The sequence below is a fragment of the Arvicola amphibius genome, chromosome 3, assembly GCF_903992535.2.
Source record: "Arvicola amphibius chromosome 3, mArvAmp1.2, whole genome shotgun sequence".
NCBI lineage: Eukaryota > Metazoa > Chordata > Mammalia > Rodentia > Cricetidae > Arvicola > Arvicola amphibius.
In genome coordinates, this window is record NC_052049.1 from 148,106,188 (window position 1) to 148,133,982 (window position 27,795).

The 27,795-nt window shown below is 44.7% G+C and overlaps 1 protein-coding gene across 2 annotated transcripts in view; it reads right to left on the reverse strand.

Annotated features, from left to right (window-relative positions):
* The window catches only part of Filip1 (filamin A interacting protein 1), a 173,798-nt gene that overhangs the window by 27,151 nt on the left and 118,852 nt on the right, over positions 1-27,795 (reverse strand). For both annotated transcript variants that reach the window (XM_038324384.1, XM_038324383.1), the window contains exon 4: positions 23,884-24,062. In XM_038324384.1, coding sequence (XP_038180312.1) covers positions 23,884-24,062 — 179 coding nt within the window. The remainder of the gene's footprint in view (positions 1-23,883; positions 24,063-27,795) is intronic.

Genomic DNA, 27,795 nt, shown 5'->3' on the forward strand with positions numbered 1-27,795 from the left:
CCTGTATAGCTAAAAAAAAAAAAAAAAAAAAAAAAAAAAGCTGTCTCATTTCTGCTCATTTATCCCTCCTCGATCTGTCTAATGGCATTTGATGTCTTAGGGTACTGGTAACTCATTACTTCATTTGTTAAGTTTCCTGCTAAAAATACAGACAGGTGCACCTTTTTCGCAGGCTTTATAGTCCAGGATCAATAGGTTTCAAATGTATCTTAAAAGATCCAGAGTTCCCAATTCCCTTTAATTGTCTTCTAAAAATGTTCCTGTTCCAGCTGTCTTATAGATACCTGCAGGTTCCTAAAAAAGTTCTGCTGCCGTATCGAGAAATCTGATCTGGTAAAAACTAACAGTCTTCAGAGCCTATTTTAACCCCACCCATTTTCAAGCATATTTTATAGGTCACTCCTGCTGTCTGGGCCAAGACCAACTTACAAAGGGCTCTCCATACAACAACAACACCTGCACCAGCTCCTGGGACTTCACCATTGATACCAACTCTCCTGGCTCAAAAGGAGACCTACCAACTAAAATCTGGTTTTAAAGGGCACAGCCGGGCGGTGGTGGCGCACGCCTTTAATCCCAGCACTCGGGAGGCAGAGGCAGGCGGGTCTCTGTGAGTTCGAGACCAGCCTGGTCTACAAGAGCTAGTTCCAGGACAGGCTCCAAAGCCACAGAGAAACCCTGTCTCGAAAAACCAAAAAAAAAAAAAAAAAAAGAAAAATAAATAAATAAATAAATAAATAAATAAAATAAAATAAAGGGCACATCTGCCCTCGTGTCTCACCCATTCACCAGTGCCTCTACAGTACAACCAGGGCACTTCTCTGTCTCATTCTTCCTGGCAATTAATGACTCTTCCCGTGGCTAGCCACATTCCTAGGGCTGGTAATAAAAATATTTTTTTCCCCTAGCCACCTGCCTTCTCATCTCCCTCAAGAAACAGATGCCTAAGGTCTCCAGGGTGTCAGTAAACCAGATGCCTCTCTAGCCACACTTCTCCTTGAGCATGAGCCCACCAACTCTTGACTCTCCCCTCTCCCATGTAACACCAAGCCCACAGGAAGTAGCAAGACTTGAGCCGGTGCCCTCTATAGCCAAGGAGTCTGGGATGTTTGGTTGGAAATGTCACCCCAGGACCCTGGCACCCCTTTATCCAAAGAGTCTGGAATGTTTGGGTGGGGCTTCAGCCCAGCCCCTGGCAAATATTTTGGAATGTTTGAGTGGAAAGTTCCATTTCAAGCCCTCTCCCCCTGGGAGTTGCCTCAGTCCAGACTCCACCTCCGAGAAAACCCGCCAAACAGTGACCCCTCCCCAGAGAGGGTCAAGACCACTCCCACAGACTATTTAAACTGTCCCCCAGAGACAGAACAAGTGGTCTTTCAGGTTTTTCTTTCCCCTCTGCATGGTTTCCCAGAGGGCCACCTGGGAGTGCAGGCATCTATTAAATCTGGGCTTTTTCTAATTCGGCTTGATTTGGTCTGATTTGGATTACAACATCAGCGGAGAGGCTTATTGGGCAGGAAACACTTTACACCCCTCCTCTTCAGAATGTATTGCACTTTTGAAAAACTTAAAATATGCTAAAATAAAGGTTTATTAAATATTTTCACAATTATATTAAGATTTACCTAGTTATTATTTTAGTCAAACTTGGGACAACTTTAAGGCTAAAGGCGGGGGGAATCAAAAGTCAAAATGATAAAACTCTAAAATATCATCCTTAATTTTATATTGACTTTTGACTATTCTTAATCCAGACAAGAAAGAAAGCTGAACCCATTTCAGCTTTCAGAAGGGCAGTCAGTTTTACAAGTTAAGGGAGTGGGAATTAAAGATCCAGGCAGACAGACAGGCCAGTGGTGAACCTAAGGTCTCCGTCACTGTTGAAGTTGGGAATCTGGTCACTTTCAGCACAGAGACAAAACAGTACCAACAATGGGGTTACACAAATGCACTCTGACAGCGCAGACCATGCCATTTGCCCTAAGGTTCAAACGTCTTCAGAATAAGTCATGTGAATCTAAGCCAACACCGTGAAAACTAGATTCTTTTTTGAGACACAGAGCCCTCCAGCCCCGCTGAGCATTAACTATAAACTTTATTTTGATATGCTTTGCAGAAATCAATGTTCCTCAACATTTTGAAAAAAAAAAAAAAGGCTAAAGCTGAAGTTATTTTCACGGTTGTTTAATACAGTCTGAGCTTACTCCCATGCCGTGTTGGAAATCAAACCTGTTTACTGAAGTATCTGTTATCACCGCAGCTCTCAGGTGTTTCAGAGCAAACAGCTTTTAGAGCCTTGCGTTCTAGTCCCTGCCAGCTCTCACAAGACCTCACGTTGCAGAGGGGAAAGATCAGCGGCACAGGCATAAAACCAGAACAATAACACTGGAAGCAACATTTAGCCTGAAATTAGCCTAGCGTGTTTTGCTTTGTTTTTGCTTATCAAGAATTGTAAATTAGAAACTACACGCTCAGCAAGGCTTCCTGTTCAAAGTGTTCAGGACACATCAGTTGAACTGATGGTAAAAAAAAATCAGGGATTTCCCCCTCCATCAGAAAATCAGTGCGCATCGTACCACAACAAAGTGCATCCTGGTCCGGTTTCAGCCAAAGGTTCTGAAGCATCAGCAAAAGTCACAATAAATGTGATTTTCGAGGGTTGTCACCATCCACATTTGGTAAAACTGGCAGCCGCGAACTGAAAATCTGTTGTCCCTATAGCCCCTGTCAGTTGGTCAGGACGCTACAAATGTCCCGGTCCAGCATCTGAGGGGCTCTGCAGTAACTCTGAAGAAAAGGGGTTCGCTGCCAAGGAAAAGCGTGTGCTCTGAAGTGGCAGCATTGTTTAAGTCACAGCGAACTGTGACTTCCTTACCTTCTTACTAGAAAGCGCGTAGCTTTTTTTTTTTTTTTGCTTGTTTGTTTTTAGTATAAGCAGGTACTGACGTCTGCTCCATGGCAGCAGGCCCTGCTCAGCCCCTTACTCCACAAGGAATTAACCATCACATTCCCGCCACATCATCAGAACAGAGCAAGGTGGATGCTGTGTAAAGCAGCTTGGAACCACTAAGCGATGACGTCATTCTTCCCTTACCCAGTTCATTATTGTGCAGATTTACTTTGGGGCTGTGAGAAGGAGGGGGTGGAGCTGACCTGGGCTGGCAAGGCGGGCCTCTTTGAAGAGGGAATTGTGTTCAACCCGGAGAAAAACGCACTAGGGGGAAGGTTGAAGAGGAAGCGTGTGAGGTAAAGAAAAGATGTGTGTAAAATGCCCTCACTCTTTCAAACTGCTAAGCCATGGAGTTTACACAGTACAAGCTGGGATTAAAAATGGGATCTCATCAGATGCTCATCTGTAATTCATCCAATAGGAGAGAGCACAACCATACTGCCTGGTAGTTAAAGAACACTCTAGCATGAGCTATAGAACGGCAAATACTTCATAGTTTAAGGATGATTTCTATCTTCAGAGAAAAAAAATGTGTGTCTATTTGTATGTTTGGGTGAGTGGACACACATGAATGGTGCATGTGCACATATATGCACACACATGTGGAAGCCCAAAGTTGACTTAAAGTGGCTTCCTTAATTGTTCTACAACTACCACATTGAGGCAGGGTCTTTCACTGAATATTGAGCTCAACCTTTAGGCTGGTCTGTGTAGCCATCTTGCTCTGGGATCGCCTGCCGATTCACCCCCTGCCCACAAGATGGCCACCACACCCACCTGGCTTTTTCTGTGGATTCTGGGGATCCCAACTCTTGGTCCTTGTTAGGTTTCAAACCTAACTGAGGAGCCTATTAAGTTATCAAGGGGACCATCAGGTTCTCCCAGCATCCCTCAGTCTCCGCCTCTTAGGGGTCCTCCAGGCTGGCATACTCTGCACACTGCCTTGAACTCTCCTTGGGCTGCCTTTCCTGAGCTGCTTTTCCCTGGAGAACTCAGCCATTTTGGCCTCAGTGGTCCCTTTCTGCCCTTTAGCCCTCCTGGCCTTTTGGTTTCCCCTTTCTCCCTCCCTCTCCCCCAGCACGGCCCGGTTCAGTCTGCCATTCATGTCCACCCTAGACATTACCAGATCTCTCTGCCGATGCCTGCAGATTCTCCCTTATATTATATCTGAATAAAAACCTCAATCTCCTTTTCTTTCCTTTTTTTTTTTTTTAGTCCTCAGAGTTGCTGTGCAAACATTTTACTTGCTGAACCATTTCCCTAAAGTTTTTCTTTTTAACCTGATTTCCCCCCCTTAAAAGTAATTATATGTGAAACAAAATGAAACATTTGGTTTGTTTTGGCTTGGTTTATTGAGACTGGGTTTCTCTATGGGGCCTTGGCTGTCCTAGAACCCACTCTGTAGACCAGGCTAGCCTCAGACTCACAGAGATCCTCCTGCTTCTGCCTTAACAGTGCTGGAATTACAGGTGTAATTAGAAGGTGCCACCATGCCCACCTTCTAAGTCTGACTTCTTGATACAGACTGATTAGAATCCTTAGTGCACATTTTAAGGTTACAGTACTTAATAAATAAATGTGTTAGGTTATAACTTTGGTAAACATTACACAAAGCAATGTTCATTGCTAAAGTAAAATGACGGATATTAACTTACCATTGTCAACATGAGTGGGAAAAATGAAATTAATGAAGAAAAGGAATGCCTTGGGTGTGAGGGGTATCTTGACTGCCTGGCTGAGTCTGGGCTTGACTTGGTGGATGGCTAGCAATGTGTTTTCTGACAGATCTGGCTTCAGTCTCCTGCACTGCATGATAAGGATATGGACTCTAACTTGCAAGGCTATTTTGAGAATTAAAGAATATGTGTAAGTAGAGCCCTGGAAATCTGACATATGGTAGGCCCACAATAAGTAATTAATAATATGTCTATGCATAGCTTATTCATTTTGATAATAGTTTCTTTATGAAAATATGAGTAAGTGGTCTAATTTTGATCCTGAAACCATAAACCTCTGTGCTAAAAGGAACCACGGGATCAGGAGTGACCACTCCTAAACTCGGCTCAGTTTCTGGAGATTCAAACCTGAGTTAACAATTCCACGGAGACACTGATTATGCTCAAAACTGTAAGGGAATCATGAGTTAGAAACAAATTATAACAGCCAGAGAAAATGTTTTAGTATCTACAGAAGACTTTTTTCTTAAATACTGTGACTGTCAATCATGGGCATGGTTTTCCTCTTTAACACGAAATGATAGCACTCCAGATTAACTTGAAACCCCACTGCTAAGGCTTATCAAAATGGATATTTGTGATAACTAGTAAGTGGCTTTTCAATAAATGATAGTGGTTATTAGGAGCCTCTTGAAGCTGAAGGACGTGTTTAAGTGGTGACATAACTCTGCTTATAGTGACCTTGTCTAAAAATATTCTATCAGACACTGAGACGCAGGGCAACTTCTTTCTGAGCAGTTCTGCTTTAAGAAACTATCTTATACTCACTCTCACTGTTAGGATACAGGCATGCTTAGCCCCGCCCCCTGGGACCTGGCAGAGTGCTACATGCCTGTATGCTGGGCAGACAAAAAAAGAAAGGTGAAACTCCCCCTACTTCTACCTCTTCATTCCCCCCCCTCCTCTGACGAGGCTGCTCTGTGCTCCCTTTCTCTTTCTCCCCTCTCCCTTCCCTTCCCTCCCTTCCTTCCCTTTCCCTAGTAAAACTCCTCACATAAGCTGTCTGCAAGGCATGTTTGCCCCTCACTCACCTAGGTTTGGACGTAGCCACCAAGCTCCGATCTCTGCTGCGGCACTACACTCACAACAAACACCTAATCTGCACAAGGAGACCGGCGATTGTGTCAGCACGGGGAACCCGGTGAACAAGGTAGACAAAGTCCCTGTCTTAGGAGAGCCACACTCCACTGTTAAGGGCCTGGAGGAACGGAGCACAGAGTTGTTCAAATGATATAATTAAGTGAAGCTCACTGTGTAAAGACCTTCTCTAAGGAATGACATTGGAGGCTGAAGGGTTCAAGGACTCTGGCCATACGAAGGGCAGAGGTCAGGGACTCTAGACAAGTTATGGCAATGTATGTAACACCTTGGAATGGGGATGAGCGTAGGAGGCTACAGGTTCCAGACAACCAGGTCAAGGTGAGAAAACAAAGCCAAGAGAGGTGACACATCTGTGTGAATGACTGGCAGAGCATTTTCACCAGGGAGACGGGAGCCAGAGGTTGCTCTGGTAGGTCATAGGCGTCACTGTGCAGTGGAGGGTTTTCTAGTTGGCAAAAGAAATGTTATAGATCCTTTGTGTGTGTGTGTGTGTGTGTGTGTGTGTGTGTGTGTGTGAGACTATAGGAAACTATAGTCATAAAAACAGCATACTTAAAATAAGTTTTGCTATGGTATATTGTTACACTTGTCCTATTTTGTTCTTGGTTATTATTATTAATATCTCACTGTTCCTAGAACTTCCTCAAATGTATATGTGTATAAGAAGAAAAACATTTATATTATGATCGCTATTATCTGTGGTTTTTGTGCATCCAGAGGCAATCTTGAACCCTGTGCCCAAGGGAGGACTAGTGTATATTGCTGCCTGGTTGAACCTCTTTGCATGGGAAATTTGTAGACATGGCCTCAAGGCAGAGACTAGAAGGACATCAACATGTAAGTATTACTTTCTGGTAACTGTATGTGCCACAAAATGCAGTTTGAGATTTGCTTTTGTTGGGACATATCGTTTGTCATGACTGACCAGTATGTGTAAAAAGACAATTAGAAAAGAGTTACGGGTGGAACAAGTCATCCAAAAGAAGCTGTTGGACCCTCCCAGATCAGCATGCATTGGCACTTTAGATAAGAGTTCACTTTGGAACAGGGCAGCAGCAGTGGTTCTAAAAAAAAAAAAAAAATCTAAATTCCAATTTTTAATTTGGAAACAGAATAAATACAGTGCATTTGGTATCTGCATTTGGGAGGCTGAGAGATAAAGAATAATCAGAATTTTGATCTGAGAAATTAGAATGAGGTTCTAGCATAAATAGCCACTCAATAGGAGGAATGGAGTTTATGAAGTAGCCAAGAGTTCTTTTTAGGACACATTGAGTTGGAAAAGCATATCTAGCATCCAAATGGTCTGTCAGTATGGACATATAGATACTTAATTATGACTTAATTAAATAAACATTGCTTCATTTAAAGACTAGTTTTTTTCTATAAATAGTAGCCTTTCTTAAACTTTTGAATACAGATTAACTGAAATGTATACTCCAGTGTTCAATAGTGTATGTAGTAAGTATTCATGGAATTTTGGTTCTCCAGACTGAGTCTAAAGTGGGTCAAAAATAATCCTAACGTTTCAGAGTGCTAAATCTGAAGACAGAGCATTATCTGGATTCCCCTGGGCTTCATGATAGAACAGAGCACAAAGTCAAGTCTTTTCAGGATTGTCCTTTATTCCAGCTGATCATGAAAGCAGGTGATAAGATGCACAGAATTCCCAAGCGTTTGTGAGAAAGACCTAGCTTAGCTTATGGCAACCGGGGAGTTTGTGTGTGGCTGGTCACTTGCCAGCATTGTGCATTTCATGTAAACGTGTTGCTACATGCAACTATGTCTCTTTCTTTGAGACAAATACAACCCCAAACTCCTATGAGTTACACATATCAAGAGTCATCAGACAAACCAAAAAGCAGTGGAGAACTGAGCAAATTAGGAAGTCCTGGAGGGAGGGACAGGGTATATATAGTCCAGGGCATGGAGTCGAACACGTGCATGATTAGAGCACAGGATTTGGCGACATTGTAAGAAATGATGAAGGCTAAGGACAGCAAAATGCTGTCCCCTATACTCCCATACTAGATGTGGAAGAGCCATAGACCTTTGTTTTCCAGATCAGGTTGGTGTGTTTTCTTACTCATTTAAGAAAAGACTAAAACTAAAACTGAGCTGTCATCCCAGCACATGGAAGGTGGAGCTGACAGGCAGCAGAAAGGATGGGTAAGGACACCTTTTCCTCTATTTTCTAAGAGTACTCTTTTCCTTTGTGCTGTAGAAAGAAATCTACAGGTCACACTGTTAACAATTTGTTCTGAGTTAGGCTTCCACAGAGATATGTCGCAGGAAGAAAGTGATGCCCAGAAGCCATGGGAAACTGTGATCCTACCACATGGAGAGAGGATAATGAGGGGAAGTGCAGGCACCAGCATGGAGAGAAACACCAACACCAAAACTGGAGTCTGTGGGGACAGGCAAGGCCAACTTCAGCATTCCAGTTAGTTTGGGGTCATCCTTGGCTACATATTGAGTTCAAAGCTAGTTTGAGCAACATGGGATCCTATCTTACAAAACAGAGACATCATCTAGTTGGGTATGGTGGAGCATATAGTCTGCAATCCTAGGACTTGGAAGGTGTAAGCAAAGGACCATCAAAGGTTCAAGGCATTCCTCAGCTACAGAAGTTTGAGACCAGGCTAGGATATGTGAGACCTTGTCTCAAAATAAGCAGTCAAATAAACAATAAACAAAACAAAAGAGTAAGCATTTAGTAAACTCTTACTATGCATACAGGAGCTATACAGAAACAGGAAGAAAATCCGTCTGTGCAGTATTTCTGAACTTGAGAGGAAGTGGTTAAGACTCAAAGTTGACCTCTATTTGAGCTGCAGCTGGAGCTCTAACGCAGCCTCTGAATATTATTTAACCAGTGTCTAGGAGCTCACATCCAAGAACTAAACATGTGCACTGAGTGTGAAGATCCGACCTTTGATTAATCCTTCCTGTTCAAACCTTTCACCACCACAACGCACTTTCCAAACACAAGTGTTCCTGGAAGAAAAGACTGCACACTTGGTCAAGGAGCCAGAGGGGAGCAAACTACACACACTTGAAAGACCCCTGCCCAAGTTGCAGTTCCTTCTCGGTGCAGGATGTGTAATGCTAATCCGAGGGCCTTCTTCCTCCCTGAACAACGGGCAGACATGGAAATGTGATGGAGTCACTCACTGCAGTGCTAACACCGGGCACAGCTTCCCCAGCCTTTCCTGAGCTCTTTCTTGGCGTGTGGACTTTAAGACACACTGACCTGATCTTCTAATGGTGGCAGCTGGCTGTCAGTTCAGAGCAACACTCCAGAGCTTGCCATTCAACAGAGTGATGCAGCGTAATCCCCTTTTAATATCTGATTTTATCCACAGTGCTGAAAGACAACATCCACTCAGAATGACGTCTGTGGCCAGAGGCTGCAATTGGCCACCTTTAAGTCGGCTGTTTCTAAAATTTGAATCCCTTTGCTCTGTCTGGGACTTAGACATCTTGCTAATGCTTCAGTTAATTAAAAAAAAAATATTGAAAGCTGGTTTTGTGTGCTCTGACACAAAACTTGTCAGATAGATCATTACATCCAACTTTACAACTGCCTGTAGTATAGACAATAGAATCTGTGTCTAGATCAGAGCATCAGAAAGCAAGTCGGTAGGAAGTAGTATTCGAGGTTGGCGTTCCAACACCTGGGTAGCCACTGAGGCTGTAATCTCGAATGGAAACTGTAGAGTACCATCATCATTTTATGTATAGAGTGCTCTATCTGCACATACGCCTTTATTCCAGAAGAGGGCATCAGATCCCACTGTAGATGGCTGTGAGCCATCATGTGGGCACTGGGAATGGAACTCAGAACCTCTGAAACAGCAGTCAGTGCTCTTAGCCACTGAGCCATCTCTCCAGCCCTCCTGATGACTTTCACTGAATGATTGTAAAACCTCATCTGCTCCAGCTCCCGAGGGCTTGCTGGTTAACCAGAAAATAGACTTCTGTTTTTATTTGTATATTTTTATTGTAATATTCAAATCAACTTTTGAACCTAGACATTAGAAAGTGAGCCTGTACTAGACTTTGTAAGTAAGTAAATTTGTATCTGGACTCCGGGAAGTAATATGCAAATCTGTGGATAATGTGAGCATTATCGATACAGCTCCCAACATCAGGATTTCTTTTCTTCATTTTTTTTCACCATTTAAAGCAGTTTGTTTTTATGCAGCTGTTGGAAAAAGAATTTATTCTCTACATTATTGTAATAGTCAGACCAACTGTGCTTATCCATAATTCTTTTCAAGATTTAAAGTATCTCCTGTCATTTCTTTTTTTATTTATTAATTTTTAAGCATAAGAAACTACAGAAATATAATGAAAATTTACAGCCTTGGCAACATTATTGTAGCAGTTTTCTTCCAAGTGATACTTAAAGTTACCACATATTAAATTTTTCATAAATTTTTGTGGCTAAAAATCAAAATACTGCTTTTTTTTGCTTTCCAGCTAATTTTTTTACAATTATGTTTTATTTCTCTAATGTAGTTTTTATTACATAGGGTTTATCTGTCTTTTGGAAAGCTATAAAGTAAATGCTATGTTTTTCATGGACAATAACCAAAACTGTTCTATGGTTATTTCTTATGAGAAGAAAAGGCAGACCAGGCCAGAGGGAAATAACGCTGTCTACAACACGCTCAGCTGTACCCTGTGTTCACATCTAAACAGTTCGAACTACACACAGAAGACAGCCATTAATTCCTATCCACCTTTGTCAACTGATTTTGAACAACATGTTAAAAATACACAGATTTTCATGGCTTTTCTGATCCTTTGCATTGCCTTCAAAGTATCTAAGTTGATAAAGTGTCATCTGTGGCTTCTCCGTTTGTTGTAAGTTTCCCATTTCTTTGAGTCCATCTATGATTAAATTAAAAAATCACGTTCAAGCAAGAGTTTACTTTTTTAAAAAGCTAAAATTAGATTTATTCATTTCATTGTATGTGTGAATGTCATGCCTACATGTGATGTATCTCTGCGTGTCATGTGCATGCTTGGTGTCAAAGGAGGTAAGGAGAAGTCATTGGATCCCTCTGGAACCACCTTGTGGGTGCTGGGAATCAAACCTGGGTCCTCTGCAAGGGCAACAAGCAACAAGTGCTCTTTACCACTGAGCCATCTCTCCAGCCCAAGACTTCACTTTTTTTGATACACTGCATTGTCTTCAAAATATCTAAGTTTGATACAATGTAAATTCCAATTTCCAGAAACTTACATAGTTTTCCTTCAAGTGATTAATATAAAAATATATTTTGGGGTATATTTCAGCCACTTGATGTAGCTAGCACCCGGCATCTCACTCCATCTCTCCACTCTTGGAGGGAGAACCACGCCATCACCAGGTCCTCTTTGCACTGAACTGTGGGTTCTGTCCTCTTTCCCCTCCTGAATCCATATGTCAAAGCTCCAATCCCTGATGTGACTGCTTTTAGAGAGACAGTTTCGAGGAGGAAACGAAGTCGGTCAGAAAGGAGGGATCCTAATCTGACCTCCTACAAAATGATTCACATTTCTTTCTCCACTTCCTGCCCCATCTCTCCCCTTCAACTGAAGAAAGCACTCAGTGAGGAGGCAGCCATCTTGAAGCAAGCAAAAGGAACTCCGCCAAAACCCAATCATTCTAGAATGCCGATTTCAGATTTCTAGGCTAGCTACAGAACTTTGAGAAAATAAACAGCTGTTATTTAAGCCATCCAGTCTAAAATATTTGTTATGAAAATCCACACACTTAATTATAATCTACTAGACAGTGGTCTAATAATTATAATCTAATGGATAGTGGTTGTAAGGTTTACTCATATTTACTCATATTTAGCTAGATACTCATATTGCAAGATTCTAATTTTTTAAACAGATTAACTGAATTTTGTGATATTTTTCATAAAAAGGGTAAGGCATTTGAGAAAATTTTCCTCTAGTATTAAACTAATTTATAACCTAACCCGTGGCTAATCAGAAAGTTTTGTTGATCATGTGACTCATTTTTCTAGGGTTCTCTGTTGTAGTCTTAGATTCCAGGATTCTAGGTATCGAGCATGACAATTAGACTGTCACAGAGAGAAAACATCACACTCACGAGATAGAGCACTTCCTTTGACAATAGCATCTTATCTAAAATACGCTTTGATGAACATTGAATGTTTAAACATTATATAATACAACAATGTGGGAGTCTCCTCTGTATGCTGTGAATACCATTGGTTAATAAAACAGCTGCTTCGGGCCTATTGCAGTGCAGAATAGGGCAAGGTGGGAATTCCAAGCAGATAGAGGAGAGAGTAGGCAGAGTCAAAGAGAAGCCATGTAGCCACTAGAGGAGAAAGATGCCAAATAGTATTGCAATTAATATAGTCTCTGTGTGATTATTTCAGGTCTGGGCAGCCAGAAACAAATGAACAGCCATTGCCAACAGAATTGTGCACCAAAGTGGGCTGACTACATTCATATAAAACCTGAGAAAGCTTAAAAAGAAATTCTAGAAACAAAAACAGAGTTTAGCACAGCTTCTTGGTAGCTGCCTTTTTTTTTCCCAGTGGGCTCTGTTTGCTGGCTGCTAGCAGGGGTGCCACGACTCATGGAAGAGAGGTCTTCCTGACTCAGCATGGCTTCTTTAGGGGAGGGCTTCCTGGTTCGTGCTAGTTGCAAACAGCTCTGACTCTTTCAGGAGGCCGAGCACTTAAATGAGGTCTGTGAGCAGCTGTAAGCAGCATGTTACAAATTGCTTAATGGTGATATAGACCCGCTGTGACCCTGGAGCTGGGCAGAATGCATAGCTCTCAGAGGCAATGAACATGCATGGTATGATCAAGTTTAATCTCTGTGAAATCAATGTCTGACCAACTTTCCAAGTCACCTCCCTCTTCCTCCTCCATACATTTGGAGGAAGGAAGTGTTACTTTATTTAGAAGGTAAGAATTTGGAAGCAGAAAAAAAAAACTTTCCAAACCTGACTCTGGTAGTTGTCTGGTGTAAGGAACTTAATCTACTTGTGGAGACAAGAATCAAAAGTATAGTTTTGTAAGGAGCAGACAAGGTGGTGTATGTGTCTACCTTATCAGAAAGGTTGATAACACTAGCCCTTAGACAAGGGCTAAGCTAAGAGAAGAGAGCGAGGATGTTTCTAATTTAAAACATTGCCAGTGATTCCAGACCACTAGAGCAAGGTCTCAGACACAGTAGGTCTTGGCTGTGGCTGGAGAGATGGCTCTGCAGTGAAGAGTGCTGGCTGCAGTCAAGAGTGCAGAGGACCCTGGTCTGATTCGTCGTACCCACATGGTGGCCTTTGATCACCTGTGATTCCAATTTCATGGAATCTGATGTCCTCTTTGGGTCCCTGTGGGCACTGTATATATATGATGCACAGATTATATATGTAGACAAACATTCAATAACATAATTTTTAAGTAGTAAAGAAATGGTAGGTTTTGAGAGGTTATTTCCTGCTTGAGCAACTAGACTAGCACAGACTACCCCACAGATCAGCAGGGAAATGCCTACCCTCATGCTAACTTAAATGGGCTTCTCCTCCACTCAAGTCCCTCCTCTGGGCACGCTCTACTACACAGGAGAAAGAGTTTCTTTTGAGATTCTGATTTGTACAGTTATTCAAAACAATGAACATGTACTTGGAAACCTTGCTGCAATATTATGTGATGATGTCATTATTTATGTTGTTCCCAGCTGAGCCTGTAAAATCCAAAAGCTTTACAACCTGTGTTTAAATGGATAGATTTAGACAGCACACACACACACACACACACACTTTTTGATGTAACTGTATTCTAGTCTGACATTCGTGGAGCAGCCCTGGTGACACTTAGGATTACAATCGCAAGCCATGGAGCTCAGACAGAGGATAAAGTACAGACTCTAGAGGTGATATCATCTGCTCAGAATTATGCTTTCAAAGATCAAGGCCAAACACATGGGCCAAACTGAATAAAGTATATTGTTTAAGCAAGAAATCTTTCTTTACCCAATCTTAGTTAATGCAACAAGATATTTTCATCTTTTTTACTAAAATTCCAAACTAAAAAATACCTGTTGTTTTCTCTTTCCAACTTGGGACCCTTATGTGTAGAGGTAAATAAATATGCAATGTATGGTGATAATAAACTATGACCAATCTTTTAACATAATAAGGAAGCACAGAACAACTTAATGTCCATTTGCAGTAATTAATTTTAGAACTCTTGTATTGTATGAATCGAATAATTCTTGAAATGTGAAAAATAATTTCGGCACATATTGTCTTTACACTCAAAGGGCAATAACAAGACGATGGTTTAGGAGACTTTATTTAGCTCTCCCATAAGCATAAAGCTTCACTACATAATCATCCCCAGCAAAATAGACCCCAAGTAAAATACTGTATATGCTGGGTTGTGATATTTCATAAATAAAACTTGCCTGAAGACCAGAATGCAAAGCAGACACACTAGTCAGCCTTGTAGGCCAGGCAGTGGTGACACACACCTTTAATCCCAGCAGCCACACTAGTTAGCCACAGAAGTTGGATGCACACCTTTAATCTCAGCACTAGAGAGGAATATAAAGTAGGATCAGACAGGAACTCGCTCTCTTTCAGTCTGAAGATTTCATAGAGGTAAGAGCTCCCTAGTGGCTTGATTGCTGGGATTTAAGGTGTGTGCCACCACTGTCTGACCTGTATGGCTAACTAGTGTGGCTGTTTTGTGTTCCAGTCTTAGGAACGGAGGATGAAAACTCATAGAAAGAGAGGCTGAAGAACAAGGAGAGGGAGGACAGAGATAGGAGAGAGAGAGGCTGGGGAGCCAAAGAGGCAGGGCTACAACATGGGCAAACTGATATCCTGCCAGCTCCCCAAAAGATCTAAACACAAATGCTTGTTTCAAAAGGACTGACCTGAAGCATTTTGGTCATGTGGTTTCCAAGCCTCAAGTTTCCACTCCCAGATAGCCAGGCACGCTTCAAATGCGAGAGGAATTCAGAGTGCCAGTCTAAGCTATGAGGAGACTACTGGGTGTTTAATAAAGTAAAAGTGTCAGGGACCATTGTCCTAAAATATGATAGCAGGGACCATTGTCTTAAGGCCTTCATGGTAGTTCAATGCTGCCCACAGTTTGTGAATCACCAAATTCGGCAAGCGTGGGTGAAAAGTCAAAGCTTCAACCCTGTGGCAATAAGCAGCTGCAGGGATTGCTCTTCTCTGCAAAGCAGCTGTGATTGGGTGACAATGCTCACCCAATCAAATTCATCTTCGCTTCAATTCATCTTCGCTTCCCGCATCTAATAAGGGTCCCTCAACATCTGGAGCCAAAGACCCCAGAAGGAGGGTTTTTGACCTTGGTTACAGGTGGGGTGGCTGACATCTTGGAATCAGATGGAAAATGACAGCTCCACCCCACCTGCACTCTTTGAGGCCCCCCTCCCCCGATAATCACACGCTGTCAGATCCTCCCTGTGCTGCCAGGACGCTCAGCCTGAAGATGAAGCAGCAGCCAGTTAGCTCCTCTCCGTGCTGGGCTCTTCTGGCAGTTTCACAGCCTCAGAGACAAGGAAGGGGAAATGAAAGGAATGAGGAGCCAGCTACCCTGAAGAAGCGCTGACAAAATGGTTAACTGAGTGGAAATGTCCCTGCAGGCCCTCCCACGACATCCTGCAGGAGGGGAGGGGTCAAACTGCCTTTCTCCCAGTTCCCCACACATGACCAAGTGTGTGACCCATATGACTCACCTACCCCCTTCCCCACTGTGGCAAACACCACTCTGTGTGTGTGTGTGTGTGTGTGTGTGTGTGTGTGTGCGTGTGTGTGTTAGTGCTGGGAATTGAACCCAGGACCTGTGCATGCTAGGCAAGAATGCTCCCACTGACTAGATTCCTAGCCCCACAGGCAACTCTTATATTTTTATTAAAGGGGGTCCCCTTTGAGGCTGGCCACAAGCTACAATGATATTCCATTTGTCTATCTATATTCCTTACATTTTTATGTCCCCAGGCCCAGAGAAGGAGCTAGTGGCATAATGGTGATACCTAATGTTTATAAAATAAATCAATAATTATTACAGATGTTGGCCTCCATGCCTTACAACCCAAGCCATCACAGTTCAAATGTGCCTTCTTTCTCTCATACCTATGCAGACCCAAGATCGCTGCAAATTTCAGGTTTCCCGAGGTCACAATCTCACAGTGACCTCTGCTTCTGCTTCACTCTACAGCCTCTCTCCTTGAGTTAATCCCCACCCCCGTTTCCAAAGGAAAACCCATCCCTATAACCACCCTGAACTTCGTAGAGGACTTGTGGGTCCTAAGATGGCCACCAGACCCTAAGCCACCAGACCCTTTCCCAGTCTAGTTCCTCCCCCACGTCAAATGCCCTCCCCTCAGCCCCTCCCAATGAAGGTGCTTTTAAAAAGCCACATCCCACAATTTCTTCTTAGGGTGAAATAAAAGGGTGACTTAAAGTCCCCAGTTTGCTTAGGCAAGGGATTTTCTGGACGCTGCCTTGTCAAAGGTCTACTATAGGTCTCAGCCAAAGCCAAGTGTTAAGAATTAAATGTTCGTCCTGTTCTAGCGTAACAACCCTAATAAATATGAATTATTAATAACCCTATGAATTAGTTGCAGGTCTTCAGGCCCTAGTAACTGTCATTGTCCCCTCAGGGTAGGGGTAGTTGGAACACAGGCTTAGGATTTAGCGGCCTTAATTTGCTTTTAAAACCTGTTCTAGGTAATCATGTGCCTCTTGTCTGGCCCTCTGAGAACAATGTATTAGCAAATCCATGGGATACACATGGAGAGCACTTGCTTGCATTGTAGCATACTTCCTGTAAGCCACGCAGGGGCCTACTTCTGCACCCACTTTCCTTTACTGATGACCACCCTGTGAACTAGGTGATACAGTGTTTTATAGAAAAAGAAACTGAGGCCAGGGACAGGCAGGAATGACTGGGCCCGGACATGCACCCAGTTTTGCTCCCGAAGCCTGTCTCTGTTCGCTGCCACTCTGAAGACTGAGCTAGCCCAGGCTATCTCCCCACACCCATTTTCAGTCTTACCCGCGTTTGAGGGAACACTTCCAACGCCTGTCACACTTCCTTGCTTTCTTTCAAGGGAGCTGAAAGTAGCCCAGCTTCCCCCTCAGTGACTCATCGCAGCCCCAGTGACAGTGAATTTCCAGAGTGTCTGCACAGGACCTCACCCAGGACAGCCCTCACCATGGCCTTGGACACTACCGCCTCCAGTTCTGTCTCTCTTACTGTCCTTCCCAGTGACACTGCCCAGGACAGGAAGCCCAGTGGGCAGCGTATCGGTGAGGTCCAGGGGGTCTTGGACACGTTCCAGGACTCTGGCCTTCTGCCTAGAGAACCACCCATAGCCAAGAACCCTAGCAGCTGTCATCATCCCGTCTGGGTGGGGGTGGTTAGAATACAGATAGGATTTAGCAGCTTCTTGTTTTGTTTTGTCTTTCGAGACAGGGTTTCTCTGTGTAACTGCCCTGCAACTTGCTTTGTAGATCAGCTGGCCTCAGGCTCACAAGAGATCCACCTGCCTCTGCCTCCAAGGTGTTAGGATTAAAGTCGTGTGACTTATCAGCTTTAACTTGTTTTTTAAACAGGTTTCAGGTAAGGCTGTGTCTGGGCCCTCTGAGAACTACAGATTAGCAAAACCACAGATTAGCAAATCCACAGGACGCGTGCTTTCTTTGACCCCAGTCTCCCCAGCTTGTAGCCACCCAAGGTTGCTACAAATTTCAAGTAGTTTCCCAAGGTCAGGATCTCACAGTGACCTCTGCATCTGCCTCTATCCCACAGCCCCGCCCCTCAAGCTAACTCCTGCCTCCGGTTCCCTAAAGAAAACCCACCCTCATAACCACCCTAAACTTTTCTGAGTACTTGTAGGCCCTAAGATGGCCTCTCAGGTGACCTTTGCCCACGACGTGCCCCCCCCCCCCCCCCCCCCCGCCATCTCTCCTTGCAAAGTAGATTCAGAGGCGTGTTTGTGTAGTGTGTATTCGCCCTGCCCATGACCTTGGGTTACGTGGCCTGCTGGAGTCAGAGCTTCTTGTTTTCTGATGTAACTTCTTTAAAAGAAAGGCGGGGTGGGAGGCAGGTGCTCGCTCTCTTGAGTGACGGATCTCTCAAGTGGAGATCAGACTGCTGGATCCACTCACCCCCGGGCAGAGGGGAAGACCTGGTTGACTCTCTACCTTGTTATTCATGAGTGTTCCCTAATACATCTTTGATACCCTTTTATTCAGGCTCTCGTGGATTCACACACCTCTGCCTACCTGTATGTATGCCTGCAGCCCCAAGCAGGAGGATCGTGTGTTTGAGAGTAGCCTGGACTACACAACAAGTTTCAGGTCAACCCAGAATATAAGGTAAGACACCATCAAACAAACAAACAAACAAACCAAGGCCAGGGAAATGTTTCAGTGGATAAAGTGTTCACTTAAGGATGAGTCCCCAAGACTGGATCCTTAGCATCCATGTAAAATGTGGGGAGGGAGGTGTTGTTGTGACAATCTGCTGAGTCAATTAGCCACCCTCTTGGGAAGTTCAGCTACACCCTCTTGCAAAAGGACTATCTTTTGCAAGCTGGGCTTGGTAACTGTGTGTACCCCTTCATGGGTGGGTGCAGAGGGCCACAAGACCTCACCCGAGCTGCCTACTACCTGTTATATGCAATGCCACCTTAGTTGCACATGACCTTGGGGAAGGGCCTAGGATTTACAGGCAGGCGAAACCCAAGGAGAAGGCAACTCTATCTATATGGTTACAGTAAGACCTCATCCTTGCTCTCTAAAGACTTCCAATAAAGTGTAGGCTGGGTGTGGTGGCACACACAAGAGGCAGAGGCAGGCAGATCTCTGTGAGTTTGAGGCCAGGCTGGTCTACAGAGTGAGTTCCAAGCAAGCCAGGGTTATATAGTGAGACTCTGTCTCAGATAGATAGATAGATAGATAGATAGATAGATAGATAGATAGATAGATAATAGATAGATAGATAGATAGATAGATAGATAGATAGAAGGATGGATAGATAGATAGATAGATAGATAGATAGATAGATAGATAGATAGATGGAAAGATGATAGATAGACCGACCCAGTAAAATCTAGGTTTCAGACTAAAATATTCTACCCCCCCAAATGCCACCCTGTCCTAGTAAGTAATCAGAGAAGCACAGTTAATAAGAAGAATGGCCTTTGCATTCATAAACGGAGGTGCATCAAGGACCTAAGTGAGCAATGATTAGGGAATGATTAGAAAACTAAATACGACTCCAGTACAACAGGCTGAATTGCTTAAAATCTTCATTTCCGGCATTCTCCCGCTCTGGAGGTTATAATTTCTTTTGAAAGACCTGGGCGTCCCCAGATGTCACAAGCCTGGTGGCAAAGCTAGGTGGGAGCCTCAGTGCATCTGACTTTATTCCTTGCCACCAGAAGACGTACAACGCACCTATGATGACTTCATGGGCCTGGGTTCACGCCTCTGAGACTGGAGTCATGTGACTATTCACCTCTAGGGCTAATGTGGGGAATTAAACGAGTTAATACCTTCTAAGAACCTAGCAAAGTATACTGGTCATGTGCCGACGAAGCTTCTCAGCGCCACATAGTTATTTCTAGTATCACTATCTTTATTATCCTCACTTGACGCCCTCGCCCTTTAAAAGAGCCTGGGAAGCTGAGCCAATGCCCCCTCTTGACCACCAGAAGGCGCCATTGTAGAGCAAAAAAGCCAGCCTTATGACCGCATCTCCTGACTTAGGGAGCTCTTCCCTCCACGGAGGCAGATCGCCTGCTTCCTCTCTTGCCCATTCCCTGTGGGACTTCCTAACTTTCTAGAGCTGCTGGTGCCAGAGAAATGTGCATTTGGAGTTCAAGTCCACCATTTGTATGTATCAAATGATTCTCACCGCCAGACCAAGGGCCCGTCAACCTTCTGGAACTGAATTGTGCCACCCCAGGCTAGCCAGGTACTTTGTGCCTAAGGACCGGCTCTAGTCCTTCACAGCTGGCCTCATATGCCTTCTTGAGACTTCTCCACCTGCTTGAGCTCCCCAGGGAGACATAAGGAACCTGACGTTCCTGAGGATCCAAATGAAGACTTTCAGCCCATCTCTTGGCTCTGTTCACACAATTCTACATGTGGAGAAAACGTCTTCCTTGAATCCAGCTTTCCTCAGTCAGATGACCCCTCCTCCTTCGACAGCTCCAAATCCCCCTTGATCTTTGGTTTCTTGCACACTCTGAACCCAGTATCTCATCATGTTTGGTGAGGGTCACTTCCATGGATGGGATTCAGGCAAGATTCCTAAAGTCTAAGTCCAGGTCAGTAGCCTTCAGAGTGCAGTCCTGGTATGAAGGTACAAAGGCCACATTTCTGGGATGTTCTCCAGACTCACTGCACACCAGTCTTTAGACTGGGGAACTAGGTGGGTAGCACTCTTGGAGTGGCAGAGGACTATTGGGGAGGTCCTAGCCTGCACCCCGCCTGTCTCTGGAAGCTTCAGGACCCCTTTCACAGAGAGATGAAGCTGCTCATGTAACAGTCCAGCAGTCTAACCTATAATTGGCCAGGTTGAGAGTTGCCCTGTTTGACAGAGCTTTAAGCATTTTTCCATAATGGTACAAACACTGATGTGGTTTGAGCCCTCAGTCTTGATGAAAAGATGTCCTTCTTCATTAGAGTTGCTTAGCGAAGAGCCCTGACTTATGACAGCCTGTTGGGAGCAGTGAGACCCCAGATCCTGAATTTCTTGTAATCCCCTGATCCGAATGCCTACAGCTGCTCTGAGCACGAGACCTTCAGGAGTTCCTGATGGCAGGAGAGTGGTTTCTGGTGGGTTTGGCTGGGGCATGGCTATCTCTATATAATCTGCCCCTGAACACAATGAAAGGGGGCTGGAGAGATGGCTCAGAGGTTAAGAGCATTGCCTGCTCTTCCAAAGATCCTGAGTTCAATTCCCAACAACCACATGGTGGCTCACAACCATCTGTAATGGGGTCTGGTATCCTCTTCTAGCCTGCAGGCATACACACAGACAGAATATTGTATATATAATAATAATAATAATATAATAATAATAATAATAAGGTAGGCCTGCCTCTTGCCCAAATCTCGCGAACTGGGTAACTGGGTAAAAGCACACTGAACGCAGGCACGGGGGCGCGGTGTGTGGCAATTGGAGGTCTCTACCGAGATTTCGGCAATTGGAGGTCCCAGTCAAGATATCGGGAACTAGAGAACGCTGAGAGGTTGCCCTCAGAAGGTGAGGGTGGATTGGGGTATATGTGTTAATCCTGACGTCCTTCGCTCGGTTTGGCAGCAAGTGGAACTCCAACCGAGAAAGAGGGGTAAACGAACAGGGTTGTCCCCAGCCGGAGGGGACATATATATTGGGATAGAATGTATATAGCTTTTAAAAAAAAAAAGATAAATGTGTACAGATGTATGATATATTGATTGTGTTGTCTTTTGTGTTCTGGACTGGAGAAAGACATTTGATTCTAGGAACTGCTAAGAAAGGTATTTTGACTTTAAAGTAAGGGCTTAAGGATTTGATGTTTTGGAAAAGAGGTTCTGTTTTTGTCTCCACAGATGATGAGAGCCTAAGGATTTATTCGATATTCATGTGGTTTGAATCCCCGAGACCTCCTGAAATGTTGCAGTGGAGTGTGAGCGGTGGCGGCTCCAAGGCCAAGCGCTGAGGGGCTGCAATGCCAAACCCTGGGACCTGCCTCGAGGACCCATGAGGCAAGAACACTAGGCCTGCTTCCAGCGTCTGCCTCAGGGCACAGAAGGCAGCACTACCGCTACATGTCTGAGCACTACTGGAAAATGGCAGTAAATTGAAGTAATTACCCCTAAGAATGCAGCGTCCCCTCTCAGCAGGAAGTAGCCAGACAAATTGACGATGCCCAAATTTCCTAAGTGGGGCCCCTTCAGTGGTTGCAGAGCAGCAAGCCTGCTTCCCTGAGTTTCGCTCCACTTCATGCACCAGTTTGGACCCATAACGAATGCAGCTGGAGCAGAGCTTTGCTAGGTGGCTGTGGTGGAAGGCACATTGCCTCAGCCCAATTGGTGCCTAGCCTGGCGGATGCCACAGCAGCGCACAACAAGTGCTGGAGCTGAGACAAACTGGAGCACAGACCCCACTGGGCTGCCCGAGAATGCAGCAGCGGGACAAGAAGGCAGTTAAGTTGCTCTCTTGTGTTCCCTAAAAGCCAGTATTCTCCTGAGGAGATGCTGTCACTCTCTCCTGAATATAGGTTCAATCAAAGTGACCAAAAGGCAGTATGGTCAGGAGGGTCTTCTGTTTTATAAAAAATTTAGGGGGAGATGTTGGGAGCAGTGAGACCCCAGATCCTGAATTTCTTGTAATCCCCTGATCTGAGTGCCTACAGCTGCTCTGAGCACGAGACCTTCAGGAGTTCCTGATGGCAGGAGAGTGGTTTCTGGTGGGTTTGGCTGGGGCGTGGCTATCTCATATAATCTGCCCCTGAACACAATAAAGGGGGCATTCTTGGGGAATTCGAGGATGACCCGTGTCTCTGTCTCTCTGTCTGTATGTGTTTGTGTATTTTAACCTCCAGCCCCCTTGCCCGAAGCTCGGTAACAGGGTAAAAGTGCACCGAACGCAGACACGGGGGCGCGGTGCGCGGAAATTGGAGGTCTCCAGCAAGATTTCGGCAACAGCCAACTCCACACACAATCAGATAATGTGATTCTGCCATGATACTTTCCCTTCAAGGCTGGGGGAGGCCACAATGAGACACAAGAGGAGAGAAGAGGAGGAAGTGAGAAGCCTGTGATGCCCTGGGGGAGGGGTACAGATAGGCCTACTCTTCAGGAAACTCACAATCAAATCTCCAGCTAAGCTCCTGCAGAAAGCCTCACTGCGGTCCCTTCCCTATTGCTCACCTCCAAGAAAGGTTTCAAGGTGTTCAGAAATATCCCTCAAATCCAGTACGCATGTACTAAGAGAGAAAGACAGACTTAGTGTCTGAGAAAGGGCTCAAGGGCCATCTTTTAATGAGACTGGAAGCTTCAATACAATATTTTATTTTTCTGTATGTGTGTGTACACACATGTTTATGTGGGTTTGCACGTATGCACGTCCACATGGAGCCTGTATGGTCGATGCTGAGTGTCTACCTCAATCGCTCTTCACCTTTTTTTCTTTCAGGGTTTTTCTGTGTAGCCCTGGCTGTCCTGGAACTCATTTTATAGACAAGGTTGCTCTTGAATTCAGAGATCCACCAGCCTCTGTCTCCCAAGTGCTGGGATTAAAGGTGTGCACCACCATTGCCTAGCCTTCACATTATAAATATAAATATACATATAAAAGACAAAGTCTTTCCCTGAATCTGGAGCCTTCCAGTCCAGCTGCACTTAGCAGGCCAGCAAACCTTGGGGAACCCCCTATCTCTGAGTCCCCAACAAGCAGGGTTCCAGGCACAGGCCACCACATCCAGATGTTTACCTCAGTGCTGGGGGTTACAAGATCACCAGGACCAGCTAAGGGACCATCGGGGATCCGCTACAAAATCACAGGACCCACTAATGGATCACTGGGGCTCCTCGATGGGATCACTGGGATCCACTACAGGAATCTTTGGGAACCCACTAGGAGATCGCTGGGATCTGCTCCAAGATCATTGGGGGGTTTGCCATGGCATCACTGGAATCTGCTATGGACCATTAGGGATCCGCCACGAGATCGCCGGGATCTGCCAAGGGATCACATGGGATCTCAATTGGATCACTGGGATCCACCACCGGGATCTTTGGGGATCCGCTATGAGATCACTGGGATCCGCTACTGGGTCGCTGTTGGGTCCTCCATGAGATCGCTGGGATCTGCTGTGGGATCACTGGGGATCCTCCATGGTGTTGCTGGAAAATCCGCTATGGGATCATTGGGGATCTACTATGGGATCATTGGGGATCCGCTGTGGGGTTGCTGGGGATCCGCTGTGGATAATAGTGCTTTGAGCCTGGCCTCCCCTGCCGGCCAGCCAGGAAATGGCAGGGACCCAGAGGTAGGCAGTGTCTGTGCAAGTTACCTCTCTCGCTCCTGCTCCAGCAGGTTGGTGAAGTCGTCGCTCTTGTTCATGTAGTCAGTGTGCTTGTGCTTCTCGTTCTCCAACTCATACACCGTGCGCCTGTGACACTTCTCCGCTAGCAGCAGCTGCTCCAGCATGCGGCGGTATGTTTCCCTCTGCTTCTCCTCCAGTCTGTCCAGCTGAGGGAGCAAAGCCGGGTAAGAGCTTAGTGGCTGACTTCACACGCAGTGACTGTACGTTGTGACTCTGGCCTGGGGCATATGACTTGATGGAGAACACTGAAAGGGAAATGGTGGGCCACCACCTTCTGGTATTTTCTCCATGACAACAGGCTTTATAAACTAGCCATCACAGCCTTAATGTTTTTGCTTTGTTGTTTGAGACTCAGTCTTGTTATGCAGCCTAGGCAGGCCTCAAGCTCACAATTCCCCTGCCTCAGCCTGCTGTGTGCTGAAATTATAGGCTTGTGCTATCATACCCAGTTCATGGTGTTACAATTTACCTGCTGGCCTTCTAGGGGCAGACTCCCTAAATTTGAGGTGATTACATTATTTCACAGAAACTGGATAACATCTTCCTGGGCTCAGAAAAAAAGGTAAGGTCTCATCGTGTACATGTACCTGACCTCTTCTGGGTAATAATCATCACTGTCATAATATAAGGATTGTAATGATCTGAATTTCTAGAGAAAATATAGGAAGGGTCCACATTCCTTTTTTTTTTAAAAGACATGCCAAACGCAGGGAGGCTCTTTAGGACATTTAAAGAGTACAGTTCTCAGAGCGAGGTCATGCATGTCTTACACCAGGCTACTGCTTCTCTGTGTATCCTATTTTCACGAAACCCCGGCTTCACCAGTCCTCTCATTCTATGCCGTGTACTGTTGGCACAAAGTAGGTGCTTAGGAAGCGCCTGCTCAAGGCGACCAGATCTTACCATAGCAGCACTTCCTCTCTCACTCATTGCTCTTTGATCTGGCACTGCTGAGGCGAGATGGTTCACTGGGGGGCTGTGCATAGGGGGGCGTCAGCAGAATCCCTGCCACTCATGGTCCCAGGTAGCAAGGGCTGTCAGAAGCATCTTTCTGATCAGATGCCACCAGCACCATCTCCATCTGTGATGAGCAAATGCTTTGACACTGTGCCATTGGTGTAGGAAGTCCTTCTGTCTATGTGTTGTTTTGATTGGTTAATGAATAAAGAATCTGTTTCAGCATTGGCTTAGCAGAGTAGAAATAGGCAGGGAAAACTAAACTGAATCCTGGGAGAAAGAAGGCAGAGTCAGGGAGATGCTATTGAGCCACCAGAAGGGAAAGACGCTAACTGCCAGCTGGAAGCTTGCCAGTAGGCCACGAACCTCGTGGTTAAATATACAATAATGGAAATGGGTTAATTCCAGATGTACGTGCTAGACAGCAATAGATAGCAATATGCTTCAACTATTGGCTGAGCAGTGATTCAAATAATATGACTTCTGAGTGATTATTTTGGGTCTGAGAAGCTGGGAATGAACAAGTACTCCTACAACATGCCATGTTTTCTGGAAAAAGAAATTTTCTACTTCTCCCCCATCTCCTCAGAACCCAGTATTCCAGGTGAAACAGACTTATTAAAATCCACTCTGAATCCCACTGACAACTCCCTAAAGCCTCCTAGGGAGCGGATTGCACAGAGTATTGGCATTAGAGCTGTTCCCGAGGTTTCTGTTTGCCCTTCAGTTCCAGGAAGGCTTTACAGTTCTCTTTACAGATGGATGATACATTAATTGTGAATGGTCCATTTCTGGAGCCCAAACTAAAAGGGAGGTTGCTTCATCCTCTTCCCTGCTCTTTGTTTTGGAGTAGATATCAGATGGAAACTGGTTGAAAAGACCAATACTAACCAGGCCCATAGCATTTAGATCTCTACAGTTTGGCAGCTACGTATGTATAGGTCAGTCTTTTAATTTATTTTGCATCCTGCATGTTTTAGCATTGGGCTCCAAAGGCCCAGTCTCCCCTTAGATCTCAATCTAACTTAGCCAAGGAATTGTATAGGGGAAGATGGTAGCATTATCAATTAGATGGTAGATGGAGAAATCCCAAGAGATACAGATTGTATGGACGTCTGAAGGGAAAAATAGCACACAGAAATATCAAATAGTTTGGGGTAGCCTCAGCACAGAGCAGGCCTTGGCCTTGACCAAGTGGGCTTTTAAGGCAGCAATAGTCTTGGGCTGGGTCACTGGAATGGGTTACTGGAATCGCTGTGAATAACATTTACCTCAACACATCTCTTAGAGCTTGCTGCCATTGTGGTTACATTATGAGGAAGACAGCCTTCTGGGCTCCATCTCCAAATTGCTGAGGCATTCCTGCATAGTGCTTCTGAGTTGCTAAGTTCTGCTTAAGAGCGTTACTGTGGGATCTAGCTTCCAATCTTAAGTTCTACATGTAAAAAATTACATGAGTAGCAACAGACCAGATATGTCAGATGTTATTTCTTGTTATTATTTTTCTTTTTAATGATATCAAGGTCCTAAAAGAAAAGTGAAGTGACTGTCTCTTGGCTCTATGTAATTTGTGCAGTGTCTGAAGATTGACTTCCTTAGCAATGGCCCTACAGAATCACGAATTATACACTGGGTGCCGAGTTTTGGGGTTTTTGAGTTTAAGAGGTGGTTCATCACGGAGAATGACTGCTAGAGAACAGTGCAACTATAACAGGCGTTGAACATGTAACTTCCAGCTGGATAGAGGGGCTGAAAAATGGAAAGGCCGAGAACTTGCTAAGGAAAAAAAAGAATTCACCTAGAGGTCCTGTTTGTTTGTTTGGGTTTTTCTTTTTCTTTCTCCCTCTCTTTCTTTCTTTCTTTGCTTTGTTTTGTTTTTCCAAGACAGTTTTTCTTTGTAGCCTTGGTTGATCTGAAACTCAAGAGATTGGCTTGCCTCTGCCTTTGGAGTCTTGGGATTAAAGGCGTGCACCTCCAAGCCTGTTTTCTAGAAGTCTTTCTAATTATATTTTTGACTAATTCTCTCTGTCTCTCTGTCTCTGTCTCTGTCTCTGTCTCTCTCTCTCTCTGTGTGTGTGTGTGCGTGGGTGTGTGCGCCTGGGTGTGTGTGTGTGTGCGCGCGTGGGTGTGTGCGCCTGGGTGTGTGTGCACTCATATGAGGGTCCCTGTGCTAAGGCACTAGTGTGGAGGCCAGAGGACTTGTACAAATCTATCTTCTCCTTTCACCACGTGGGTCTCAGGGGTTGAACTCAAGTTGTCCATCTTGGTGACAAGCACCTTTACCAGCTGAGTTTTCTTGCCAGACCCCAGAAGTAGACATATTTGATAAAGGGAAGAATTAACATAAAATATAACAATGTTTATATTAAAGGACCATAGCTGGGAGGCAGTTTTAGCTCTGTTGTCTGCTGAGGTTTAACTCCAAAGCACCGAGGAATTTAGGAAAAGAGAAACCAATTGAAGGAAACATACAAGGTCTTAGCAACCAAACTGGCTTACACAGAAGGGGCATGGGTTTGGGTACGCCTGACATAAGGCTATTTTTAGTCATTACTGAATCATAATGGGGAACAATGAAGATAAGAGAGCCCCAGAGGGAGGGAGAGTGACTCCTGCATGCAGAGGGTATTGGGACCCAGGACACAACTGAAGAGCACGCGATAACCCCTCAAGTGGGCTCATAAGATCACACATAGCCCCTCTTCTGAGGATGCACCAGATTTACAAGGTGATTTTATTAAAGTCTATAGAGATAAGATAATTAGATTTGGGAAGAAGTACCAGTTGCTAAAAGACTGAATTGTTGACATTGTTTGGAGCCTGATTAAACATGCCTCATTCTTTGTGATGCTGGGCTTGTGTCAAAAGAGAAAGGAGGTGCACTAAAGGGGATTCAGACAGGGCAGCATCAGCTCAGACCAA